Raw genomic sequence first — 14,234 nt, 5'->3', positions numbered from 1 at the left:
TAACAACAAAAACAACAAATAATTTAGTTAAGATCTCGCCTAAGATGAATGTTCATTCACATGAATTAATTAAGTAATTCACGAGCGTATGAGTAATATTTTTTCTATGTAATTGAAAAAAATCTATATATGTGTGGAACTTGGATTTTGTTAGACAATTAAATGTGTTTTGAAAAAAAAAATATTGAAATTGTTGGTTTTTCTTAAAATTGGATACAGGTAGGTAAAAAGGCTAATGGGCACAGTAAATGATTTAAATGAAAGAGAATTCACATCGAATAATTTTGGTGAAAACCTGGAAAAATCCAGCAGATTATTAAAGTAGTGCTAACAAGTAAACTTTGAATTCCCTCCACCATTTAGAACGAATTTGAAAATTTTCGAAAAAGATAGCAAAAATTCTGTTAATATTTTAAAAATACCGAATATGCACCTACATAGGCATTGTTTGTCACAAGCCATTACCATATTCAAATTCGAAACTTGAAATAAACGGTGAATAATGTAGCCAAAATCATCAAAATACCGTACATAGGGAGGTACCGTTATATAGAAACTATACGAAGACCTGGACCAGCATAGACAATTTTCTGTCACAGGCTGTAGCTTCCATGACGAACTTCAAATACCTAATTTGAAACAATTCCGGTGAATAATGTCGCTAAAATCCTCCAAATACCGAATATCGGGATGTACTGATATATGGGGCCTATGCGAAGACCTGGACCTGCATAGAAAATTTTGTGCCTTAGGCTGTAGTATCCATTTCGAACTTCAAACACCAAATTTGAAACAATTCCGGTGAATAATGTCGCTAAAATCATCAAAATACCGAATATAGGGAGGTACCGTTATATGGAGACTATACGAAGACGTGGAACTGCACAGTAATTTTTCTGTCTTAGGCTGTACCATCCTTTTGGAACTTCAAATATCAAATTTGAAGCAATTCCGGTGAATAATGTCGCTAAAATCATCAAAATACCGAATATCGGGAGGTACAGTAATATGGGGGTTATACGAAGACGTGGACCTGCACAGACAATTTTCTGTCTTAGGCTGTAGTATCCATTACAAACTTAAAATACCTAATTTGAAAGAATTCCGGTGAATAATGTCGCTAAAATCATCAAAATACCGAATATCGGGAGGTACCTTTATATGGGGGCTATATGAAAACCTGGACCTACATGGCCCATTTACGAACTTAACCTGCCTACTGGAAATATAAACATGTGTGCAAAATTTTAGCCTTCTATCTCAATTCGTTCGAAAGATAGCGTGGTTACAACAGACGGACAGACAGACAGACAGACACACAGACAGACAGACACACAGACAGACAGACGGACATTGCTAAATCGTCTTACGCTGATCAAAGATTATATATACTGTGTTGGGTCTAAGATCATTATTTTGATGAGTTACAAACGGAATGACAAAATGAATATACCCTCCATAGTATGGTGGAGGGTATAAAAATAGAAGACATGTGTATTGGCGTTTTGAAAGTTTACATCGCAAAGTAACGCACATAAAGGGGACAAGTTTACACATCTTCCGCATTTTTTTGAAATTTTCGAAATAAGATTCCTAGGAACCCATAAATTTTAGGTCTATAGTGTCTTCGGCAATACTACAGATAACATTCCGAGGATTATTGTGGTACAAACGTTTAACCCTTAAGCGAGTCACCTAAAACCTCTTAGGTCCTTTTTATACCCCACACCACATAGTGGTAAGGGTAATATGTACTTGTGCATTTGTTTGTAACAGGGAGAAGGAAGCGAGATAGACCCATAGTTACTTTTGAGGATCTTTATAGAATCATATTCTGTATCGATTTAGGCATGTCAGTCCATCCGTCTGTCTGTCCATGTATACTTATGAATAAAATGCAGGTCGCATTTTTTATTCGATTGAGATGAAATTTTCCAAAAGACGAACCCTTTCGAACCCGAAATTGGTGATATTCGAATCACATATATATATAGCTCCCATATATCTTCAACCGATTTCGGGTTAATTGTGCACCAAATGGGCAATATAAGTAAAAATGACCTGAATTTTGGCACATCCAACCGAATTCAGTCTAGAAGCAAGTACATTAAATTTAGTAAAAATCGATTCAGATATAGCTATAGCTCCCATATATATGTTTTATCCGATTTTGTGTTCAAGTCCCTCACATTTGTAATATCCATTCGACAACAAAGATATATGGTACCACATATCTTATAGAAATACCTCTGCAAAATTTTATCAAGATCGGTTCAGATTTGGATATGGGTCCCATATATATCCTTAATCCGATTTCAGGTTTATTGTTAAAATAATGGCTAACATCAGCCCAGATGGAACGAATTTCCGGACGTACGTTTTCATTTTGTGGAACTCGCCTCCGATATATATTTTTTAATATAATCCTTCTCATGCAATCTATAGCAATGTTATTTGGTATAAAAGATTAAATTTAGTGAGAATCGATTCAGAATTGGTAGGTGGTATGATCTGCTTCAAATAAATTCTTTTTTTACGGAAGGTCTACTAAATAGGCATAGTGGTGTAGGGTATCATATAGTCGGCCCCGCCCGATTTCTGACTTTTCCTTACTGGTTTCAAAATACGGCTAGAAACTCCCTTAGACAGGATCGGAGCAAGTCAAAATATAATACGATAATATTTTTCATAAAATTCTACGGTAGGTCGCAGAAGACATCAGGAATTCACAAAAATTAAAAACACATTTTAGGGTTGAAAAGTTTTTTTATGTGAGTTTATGTAAAATACTCTCACAAAGCATCACTTTTGAAGGATACCGTTAAAGGCACGGAAATTCTTCATTAAATTTTCCTCCAAGTCACCAAAGAAAAGGAATCTCTATTTCTATTATATATCTAGGAAATAATTACATCAATGTGACCAAAAAACCGAAAATATTTTCTAATTTTTTTGATCAACTTTTTTCCTCGCCCTTTTTTGAGTTGAGGCATGGAAGTAACATAATATCTCTTTTTAGGTAGAAAGTGCCAAAAGCAGAAATATTCTTCACAAAATTTCGCTATAGATCTCAGAATAAACAAAATACCTACAGGGTGAAATGAAAAAACTGCCAGCAACTTCAGACTGCTGTCATTTCTAAGCCACTCGTCCGACAGCTGTTAAAACTATTCCACTGACAGCTCATTATATTGTTTAAAAGCGTACAAAAGCATTTTGGTGAGAATTTTCAGAAAAGAAGTTATTCGTGATGGAGTTCAAGCGTGCTAATGTGATTTCTTTATATTTGGCTGGAAAATCACAAGTGGCTATCGTTAGAGCACTCCATCATTTAAATATGAATAACATATCGCAATATTCCATTCGGCATTCGGCAAATATTGAAAAATGAGCCATTGAAATTCCAAAAGCCATTTGAAATTCCAAAAAGTGCAAGAATTTATAACCTTTGCCAAAAGTGGTGAACTGCCGAATTTAGTTTTCTCCGATGAGAAAATATTCGTTGTCCAGCAGTTTGGAAACAAACAAAATGATCGTGTTTACTTGCCAAAGAGGTCAGCTGAAAATGTGCACCTTTGGTTGGCCACCAGAACTCAAGCGCCGGTTATGGTAATGGTGTGGGCCGCCATAACAGCCGTTGGTCGCTCGTATTAATCGACAGTGACATCAGAATAAATGCCAAATATTCTCGCGAAAATATTCTGGAGGGTGTATTAAAGCCTTGGAGGTGTATTAGTCCTTGGACATTCCAACTGGACTCAGCACCATCGCACTCAGCACGCGCCACCCAAGAATGGTTACAAAATTAAGTTCCTCGCTTCATTTCCAGTGCACAATGGCCACCAAAATATATGGATACCAGTCCTTTGGACTATTGTGTCTGGAGTATTTTGGAAAGCAAGGTTGGCATTAAAAATACCAAAGTGTCGATCACCTCAAGCAAGCGCTTCGCCGGGAATGGGTCAAAATACAGCAGAGCAACATTTGGGGAGCCTGTGACGGTTTCAGCCGTTTGAAGGCCATAATTAGTGCCAAAGGTGACCAATTCGAACAAATCTAAACTTATTCTAAAATTTAATGTTATTTCCGACATTTTTTGCTTTTATTCAATAAAATTTTAAAAAAATGTACAAATTATGGCAGTTTTTTTTACCAAATTTTGGTAAATAACAAAAATTATATTATGGGTCCAAGTTATGCTCTAGTAATAATTTGAAAATAGCCCCTGATTTTAGTTATTGTAAAGATTTTGGCTATATTTTTCGAACAATTTGCTGAAAATTTGTATTTGGTTTCTTCCTAGGGAGAAAGTTTTCCATTTTCTCAAGATTAATTATAAATCAAAATTGATGATGTTTTTTATGGGTTTTTATGTTTCTTCCTGTGACACTTTCTCTAAGAAATGAACTATAGAGTCTATAGACTTATAATTTTCACTTGTGATACATAAATTTCAAATGCAATTTTCTTAAAAACTATAAAACCCACAAATAAAGTGTATTTTGAGATCTATGGTGAAATGTTGCATAGAATATTTCATCTTTTGACACTTTTTGCCAAAAATGAAATTTTATATGTCTTTCATGCATCAATTGGAAAAAAGGTTGAGGAAAATTTATAAAAAAAAATAGAAAATATTCTAGCGTTTTTATAGGCAACAGTGATACGAATATTTTCTTCACTTTCAAAGTGAAATTTGATGAGGAATAATTTTGTATTAATGGTATCCTTTTAAAACGATGACTTGTGATTGAAGATTTGTGCATAATATCACATAAAATGCGGCCTTAACCCTGATATATGTTTTTAATATTTTTGATATCCTGCCGTTTAGGTAAGATTTAGACTTTTGATGTATTCCGAAACCTATAGTAGAATTTTATGACCAATAGTTTTGTAGAATATTTTGATGTGATGCGACCCCCTTTAATAGGAGTTTTCAGCCATATTTACAAAAAAAGGACCAAAAACCGTTTGGGGACTCGGTTGAAGGTTATAATTCACAACCGAAATAATGCTCACAATATTGCCAAAGACACTATATACCCTAAAAGCCCGGTTTCCAAGAAATCTTATTCCTAAAATTTCCCAAAATTTTAAAGATGGGAGAACTTGTCCTCTCTATTCGGATTACTTTCCGATTAAATCTTTTAAATCGCGGTCTGTTCACTTCACTTTCATAATCAAGTGAATTTTTCCTGTAATTATTGAAAAAAGATGATTCAAATTTGAATTTTGTTGCCCAGTGTAGTCGACATTTGATATTGATAGTTCGAATAGTCAAAGTTGATTTTTTTATTTTGTGTTTCGTTATCACCAACTTATTTTTCATTTAATTAAAATATTTACGTTTAATTAAAGTCCACATTTACAAACATCGCTAACGCTTTGATTGTGTTTAAAATCTCCCAATACCTATTTACCTCAAAACATTTTTAAACACATATTTAACTTACTGCCTAAAAGTATGCTATGATTTTGTCTGACCATCCTCTATCTCAATTGTTTATCCATTCAAATTCAACACGAAAAATAAACATCGGCAGCAGTGGTGGAAATGAATGAACGAATCAACAAATTAACAGTTGCGATTTAAAATCAATTTGTTGTTATTAAATGTGTTGTTGCTGCTTGTAGTTGCTGCTGCCGCCGTTGTTGTTGTTTGTATATCAAAAAACGATTTGTAATTTAAATAATTTGAAATGTAAACAATAACTGGTGTATAAACACCAAAGGCGGATGATGAAGAATTTGCGCGAGATATTGTTTTGTCGGTCATATTTACATATTCTCAAATTTATATTTGACAAAACAAAAAACAACAACTGAATTGAAATAAAAGATTGATATTTAAATAAAATACTTTATCCTCCTTTGGGGTTGATTAGGGGATGGTATAGTTAGTAGGCTATTACTTTAGTAACAAGCAATGAAGAAATTGCTATTTTTAAAATGCAGAAATGACGTAGATCAAAGGGACACAGACTTTTATTATATTTGGGATTTGAAAGAGGACTTTAGAATGAGCTAATAATCGACCTCTGGTGCTGGATCTAGCGAAATATCTAGGAGAAATGTTCGGAAATTCGTACTAAAAGTGAACGAAAAGTACTAAAATGTACTAAAGATTGAATACTTTATATTGGATAAATGAGCTAGAACTTTGAAATTTAAATTTAAATTGAGATTTAGATGTACCAAAGTGTTTTTTGGAAAATCGAACTTTAAGGTTACAGAATGTTCGAAAATGGTACTAAACTTCTGAAACGGATACAGCTCCTGAAATTTAATATGCGAATTAAGTTTGAAAAGTACGATTTATATGTGAAGGTAGTTTTGGAAATGTGTACTAAGTGTGCGAATTGTACTAAATGGTACCGAACAGTCTGGTTTAGGGTAAACGGATGAAACTGTAATTTTGAAATTTTGTATTAGGGTCACTGTTGGTGGTTGGTTTGTGATATTTGGTACAATTTGATATCGAATGATATTAGGATCGCTGTTCAGGCTACACATTGACATATGGATGTGCTTTTGGGAATAATTAATTGTACGAAAAGGACTTTTGGTATTGGGTAAGGGGTAGAGATAAAATTCTGAAATTTGATATTTACATTGAGATTACTCTTTGAGATTTAGCGGTGCTTTGGAAATGCGTTTTATAATTGTACTAAAAGCACTAAATAGTACTAAATTTGATATTGAGTGATAGGATATGGCTGGAGTTTTTAAATTTGATATTGAGGTCGCTGTCTACAATTGAGATATGAAAGTGGTTTTGGAAATATGTACTACAATTTTACGAAATGTACTGATTGGTACTATTTTTGTATTGGGCAAAGGGATTGAGATAAAATTCGGAAATTTGATATTTAGATTGAATTTACTGTTTGGGATATTGCGGAGTTTTGGAAATATGTCCCATATTTGTACGAAAAGTACTAAATGGTACTGAATTTGATGTTGAGTGAGGGGGTATGGCTGGAATCCTCAACTTTGATAGTGAGGTCTCTGTGGGTGTCTGGAATTTAGATATGGAGGTGGTTTTGGAAATGTGTACTGTAATTGTACGAATAGTACTAAACAGTACTAAATTTCGCATTGAGTAAAGGAATAGAGATAAAATCTGGAAAATTGATATGAATGTCACTGTTGGTGTTTGATGTTAAAGAAGTAGCTGGTTTTGAATATGCGTACTATAAATCTACTTAATAGTACAAAATTTTGAAATAGGGGAAGTTTCAGAGCTGAAATTTGATATTAAGTTCACAGTTGGTAACTGAGGTTGAGATGTGGAGATTATTTCGAAAATGCGTACCTTAAGTGTTCCAGAAGAACTTAATGGTACTAAATTTGGTATTGGGAGAAGGAATATAGCTGAAATCCCGAAATTTGATATGGACGTTATTGTTGCTGTCAGTAGTTCAGAGGTGGTTCTGGAAATGTGTACTATGAACGTAGGAAAAGTGCAAAATGCCACAAAATGAGCCGTTGAAATAGGAATAGAATTCTGAAATTCTGTATCGAAGTCACTGTTTGTGTCTAGTGTGGAGAGAAGGAGATCGGTTTGGACATGCGTTGTATAACTGTACGAAAAGTATGGTAATAAATTTGGGGCCAGGTCTTAGGATAAAGCTGACATTCTGAAATTTGATATTGAAGTCCCTGTTGGTATCTAATGTTGAGATGTTTTGGTAATTTTGCAAATGCGTACTATAATTGTTCGAAAAGTTTAGATCACTGTTGGTGTCTAGGATGAAGAGCTGTAGATTGTTTTGGATGTGCGTATTAAATTTTAATTAATTTAATATTGGGTGAAACGATAGAACTTAAATTTGATATTGAGGTCACTTTGGTTTCTAGGGCTTACATATGGAGACATTGACAGAAAAATTGGTTGTGGGTCCATTGTGCCAAAGTTCTACTAATATCCTCCTCGGTAAACTTCAAAATAAAAGATTTTCAAGACTTGTTGGTGTAAAAAGTAAACATTTTCCGAAAAAGGAAATACTGAAATAATATATTAAACCTAGAAAATCTGAAGATTTAGTACGATGTATGAAGTTAGATTGACAAATTTTTCAAACTCAAACATTAAAAAATCTAACATTTTAGGGTGGAATTTTCGCTGACGAAGTTGCGGGCGTTATAATTATACATGGTATTAACTCTTTATGGGGTAAGTATACGATTAGGTAGAAATATTGGTTATTCAAAATTTTGACCCGTGGGGGGGATAGAGGTACCAGAAGAAGTGGTTCGATATATTCCATATTTACACCAGATCTTTTGTTAATAAATATACTAGGATATTTGAAATTTGAAAACAGTCGGACTATTATTTCACATTTTATAAGCGTTGTTCATTTTTCCACCTGACCTAGCACTGATACGAATATTGGTATTAGCAAAGTTTGCACAAAATCGAATGATCCTTTCGCTTTCTGAAGTAAATTATTTTCTTTCAAAATGTTGTCCTTTTGCAGGAGAGTTGCCAGAAGAAGTGGACCGATGTCGGCCATTTCCGAAATTGATCTAAGTTTGAAAATAATATGACGGTGCACACAGTTTGGACCAGATCGGTTACACATTTCGAGAATCATCGTGCGAACGAGACAGATAGACGAAAGGACGGAACTAGATCGACTCCAAATGTTCTGAAACGTATTTAGTTCAAAGGGACCACCATCTCGTCACTGAAGACTATTTTTTAACAAAATCAGCATTTTCATGTTGTCTCTCCAATACCCAATTAACGAACTCCCTTCGCTGGCTTTAGATCTTGAGTCAATTGAACTTGGTATGCATGAAGGATGCCCCAAACATAGTACCATTGTAATGAGGAGGATAATGTCCGCATTTTTTTTTCATAACCCCCATAATAAAGTGGGGATTATGGGCGCTTCCAAAACGGACATAATCCCTTTCGCATAATCGATTGCTGTGGGACTTATGTCCAGAAAATTTTCGACCTGATATTCTTACCACAGGTAGGTATTTGTAACCTGATAACGGCAAAGTAATTTTCTCGTGGGTGAAATTCCCGGTTATTCGACTCGAAAGTTCGGATGCAAAAACCGGCTTTTACTCGGTTCAACAGAATTGATATGCCAAAAGGGTATAATTTGAAAGCTAATGGAAATGTCTATTCAACAAGTTGTCATATGATGTGTTTGTTTGAACTGGTTCCAGAGCAATATAAACAATTTCGTATTTGTGTACTGAAACTTTTTGAAGACCCCCTAAAACGGCTGGTGTCAGATGTGCTGATATCTTTTGTGGTTCCAAATATATTGACTTAAAAATCGAAAGCCGTCTATTTACAAAAGTTATAAAGTTTAGAAAACTATGAATCGTGTAGCTGGTGTAGGACATACCCCAGAGAAGAAAATATCAAGATGCGGCCAAAGAGAAAAATCTCAATTTCATGAGAAATCGAGGTGGATGGTACCTTGAAAAGAAGGGTATATTAACTTTGTCATTCCGTTTGTAACATCTCTATATATTCGTGGTAGACCCCATGAAGAATATATGTTCATGATCAGCATAACATTTTAAGTCGATTTAACGAAGTCCGTCTGATTGTCTGTCTTTCTGTAGAAATCACGATACAGTCCAAATTATTTGACGTATAGCTTCAAAATTTGGCAGAACAATTTGTATTGTATCTAAGATGGTTGGTAATGAAAATGAGATATATCGATCCACTTTTTGGGATAGCCGCCATATAACGGTACCTCCCGATATTCGGTATTTTGATGATTTTTGCCACATTTTTCCAGGGATTTTTTCGAAAAATTGTTATTTGTAGGTCATAATGGGTTCTAGCTGGCGAAACATTGTATTTTAGGTCCACGTTCTTGTATAGTCTCCATATAACGGTACCTCCCAATATTCGGTATTTTCATGATTTTTGCCACATTTTTCCACGGATTTGCCCAAAAATTGTTAGTTGTACGTCATAATGGGTTCCAACTCCGGTGGCGGAATATAGTATTTATAGGTATTTGTAGTTTAAAGTGGAGCACGTTTGATTTCATATACTCAATGTTTTTTTTTCTAGTTATCACTAATATTTTCGGAACCACTATAGTTATTAGCACATTTGGCACCATTTTAGAAAGGCAAGAGCACAGGCTACAATGTAGTACGTAGATGTCATCCCCCCATAATGGGTCCATTTTCGAAATTTTAATGGGTTTTTCAAAAACTGCTCCGGAGCTTCAAATGCGAAATTTGAAATAATTCCGGTAAATAATGTTGCTAAAATCGTCAAAATACCGTATATCGGGGATACCGTTATATGGGGGCTATACGATGACGTGTACCTGCACGGACAATTTTCTGTCAAAGCCGGTTCAAACAAATCATATAACCACTTGTTGGAGAGGTATTTCCATTAGCTTTGGAATGATAACAATTTTGTACATATCAGTTGTAAAACCGGATGAAAGCCGAATTTTGTATCCGAACTTTTGGATCGAACAACCGGGCATTTCGGGGCATTTCTTCAGGAAAAAAAAACTTAGTCTTAATCTGGTTAAAAATACCTACTCCATAATGGGATTTATGTCAGGGAACTATGACCTTGCATGCAAAGATGCAAATCTTTCGCAAAAATTCGCTTTGGAGAAACCAATGTGCTCAGCTCGATGTCAAATTAAGGTGGATGAAGTTTGAGCGACATCATCAAGTACAGCTGCGACGTTTTTGGTCGATCGAATTGGTCAAAGACGCATTGTTGTCTTTACCAAGACGTATTGTTGTCTTTACCAGATATAATTTCGGCAAGTTAACCAGTAGAGGCTTTTGGAGCATTATTGTGACCCCAAATTGTTCGCAATTCCCGCAGAACTTTCACCATTTTCGCAAAACAATTTCACAATAAGAATTCGTGGTTCATGGTTCGTGCAGCGCTCCATTTTTAGTAACCTCGTACCTTGATATGTTAAATAATGATACTTCGAATGGCGCCCAATTTAAAACTTGTATTCTAGTTGTGATACCCTTTAGTATTGAAGCCTCTAATATATTGAAGGGAAAACAATATTCGTTTCGGACCATCTCAACTCTCTGTTTTCCTCTGAATTTTATTTACCCTTCAGCATCTGCTTCTCACTGTCCGTTGCGTATAAAAATGTCAAATGCAAAATAAGTAGAATCACTTACACGAGATGAAGACGAAGAGAAAAAACAGAAAACAGATCAAGCGATTCGATGAATGAATGGACAGAGCCCAACAATGGCTGATTGTCATGGCAACGTCAAGAAGACAGAAAACGAAGATATTCAATATGCACAACACCCCGAAAAGAAGGAAAGTGTGAGTGGTGGGTGGCAAGTGGCAAGGTGGGTAAAACGGCAAATACAAATCGAATGAAATTGAAAATTCTAATACGGCGGCTGCGATACTCCTATCACCAACACCCACGCGACAAAAAATCTCGTTTAAAGACAAAAAATCGCTCGGAAAATAAATAATAAATTTAAATATTTAGAAAAACAACAAATTTGCCGGAGAAAAGTTAATAAAACGAAAGAGATTTAAAGCAGCTCTTCTTTTACGAAAATGGGAATGGATTTTTTGGATGAATGGTTTCTATCGCAAGGTAAGTCCCTGAGAAGCAGTCAGTAGTTTGGGGCACCCCAAATGAACATGTCAAAACTGTTGCTGTCACCCACGACATACTTTGATGCCAGCCAAAAGAAGATGACATATCTTTATAATCCCTCCATGAAATGTCATGGGGTCGGTATGGGCCATGGTATCTCTAGGGAGACTGAATTATTATTTTCTGATAAATTTTAATGCGTATAATTTGTGTGACGATGTCGAAGACGAAGACGACTTACTCTGTATATGTCTGTGTGTGTGTGAGACTCTCCTACTCCTCCTCCTTTCCACCCAGTTATTGTTGTTGTTTTTGTCGCCAATTATTTATGTTTTCGATACGATACGATTGTGGGTTCAATGCTGTAAAAAAAAGAGCGAACAGAAAAGAAAATTGAAATGAAAATAAATCCGCTTGCGTAATTGAAATTGAATTTGAAATTTCTGCAGTAATTGCCAGTCATTCCTCTTGGCTGGCAGGGTGGTGGCAGCACAGCAAAAAAAAAATCAAAAAAAAATAGAGAAACACCCTGACAAAATTAGGAGGTGTGTTTGTCGTCTTGTTTGTCTACAACAAATTGGCTTTTGGTGGGCCGGTTGCCGAGGTGTATAGGCGGGCTGACTAGAGGTGGCAGGCACCTGTCATTATCTATAGCTGATAACAACACCTTTTGATTTACAAATAAACAAAAACAATAGCAACAACAAGCAAACAAGTAATAGCAGCAGCAACAACAACAACAGCAGATAAGGGCCGAGAGAAATTTCGGTTGGCGGATCAATACAATCTATTTTTTGTTGCAAATAAGGTAATTAATTTATTTAGTCTAAGAGATCAGATAGGGAAGAAGATTTCTATCACCCGCCGTTGTCAAACAGAAAAAGAGGATAAAAATCGATTTAAAGTGAAAACGTTTAAAGAATTTGTTCGGCAAATTAAAAAATGGATAATTTCTATGTGGAATTTCGTAAAAAATGCATATCCACCATGAACATCGATCCTCAGTATCACATTGAGTTTTTATGTAAGTAGCATTTGGTACAGATTGGGCGCCATTTGAAAAAATGTTGCATTTGATTTGAATTGCGTAGCAAAAAAATAATTTTAACCCATTGGGTACCCATGTTTTCTATGATTTGCAGATGTTCGAAGAATTTTAAATCTAAGTATATTTGTTTCAATTCGATTTTATTTCGTTTACGTGCAATATTATGGTGGGAACTTTTGATGAATTCTCAAAGCTGTAAAATATTAATAATACTTAGAGAATTTGTTAAGGACAAAATTGAAAGCTGTACAAATACTTTGTACATGATTTAAAGTGAGGTAGCGGTGCTGAGTAAAATATAACTAGGTATAACTACACCAAATAGTGGTAAGGGTAGGAAGATAGACCCATACATACTTTTGAGGATCTTCATAGAATCATTTTTTGAGTCGATTTATGCATGTCAGTCCGTCTGTCCACGTATTCTTGTGAAGAATATGCAGATCGCATTTATTATCTGATTGAGATGAAATTTTCCAAACAAGGACGATCCCTAATGAAATTGGTGAGAATTGGTTCAAATTTAGATATAGCTCCCATATATCTACATTCGATTTCGGGAAAATTGCGCACCAAAAGGTTAATATAAGTCGAAACGACCTGTTTTTTTTTGGTACACCCCACCGGCACATCCCAGTCTAGAAGCAAGTAAATCAAATTTGAAGAAAATCGGTTCGGATATATCTATAGCTCCCATATATATGTTTCATCCGATTTGGAGTTTTAAGTCCCTCAAATGAGTAATATGCACTCCAGAGGAGTGATATTTGCTATCGGACAGCAGACACTGCTTGAAAATACCTCCGTCAAATTTTGTCGAGATCGGTTCAGATTAGATTATATAGCTCCCATATACATCTTTGTCCGATATCAGGTTTATTGTGCACCAAATGGCTAATATCAGCCCAAATGGGCCTAATTTTGGCGATTACGACTGAATTCATCCAATAAACCATTATTTCAAATGTGGCTATAGCTTCCATATATATGTTTTATCCGATTTGGGGTTTAAAGTCCTTCACAAGCGTAATATGCATTCCACGACAATGACCTTTGATACCAAACACCAGATGCAGCTCCGAAATAAGTGTATCAAATTTTGGTAAGTTTGGTTAAGATTTAGATATAGCTCCCATATATAGCCTCATTCGATTTCGGGTTAAGTGTCCACCAAATGAGCAATATCAGTCCAAATGACCTAAGTTTTGGCATATCCGACCGAATTCAGACTAGAAGCAAGTACATTAAATTCGAAGAAAATCAATTCAGATATAGCTATAGCACCCATGTACATGTTTCATCCGATTTGGTGTTTAAATACCTCACATTCGTAATATTCCTTCGACAACAATGATATATGGTACCAGTTATCAGATACAGCCCAGAAATACCTTCCCCAAATTTGATTAAGATCGGTTCAGATTTGCATATAGGTCCCACATATATCCTCAACCGATTTCGGGTTAATTATGCACCAAATGGGCAATATCAGTCCAAATGACCTGAATTTTGGCATATCCGACCGAATTCAGACTAGAAGCAGGTACATTAAATTCGGAGAAAATCTTCAGATA

General features: G+C 35.2%; 1 protein-coding gene across 2 annotated transcripts in view; it reads left to right on the top strand.

The window, feature by feature from the left end:
- The first annotated feature begins 11,459 nt into the window (after positions 1-11,459).
- The window catches only part of LOC101894587 (FK506-binding protein 5), a 55,076-nt gene continuing 52,301 nt past the window's right edge, over positions 11,460-14,234 (top strand). The window contains exon 1 of one of the 2 annotated variants that reach the window (XM_020035811.2): positions 11,460-11,609. In XM_020035811.2, coding sequence (XP_019891370.2) covers positions 11,570-11,609 — 40 coding nt within the window. In that variant the 5' untranslated portion in view covers positions 11,460-11,569. Of the gene's footprint in view, positions 11,610-12,163; positions 12,421-14,234 lie in introns of those variants that run through there. The other variant, XM_059130497.1, reaches the window with a different exon arrangement.

Source organism: Musca domestica, unplaced genomic scaffold (genome assembly GCF_030504385.1).
Source record: "Musca domestica strain aabys unplaced genomic scaffold, Musca_domestica.polishedcontigs.V.1.1 76, whole genome shotgun sequence".
Taxonomy (NCBI): Eukaryota; Metazoa; Arthropoda; class Insecta; order Diptera; family Muscidae; genus Musca; species Musca domestica.
Note: the sequence above shows the minus strand (reverse complement) of the source record. Positions and strands in the feature narration are given on the sequence as shown.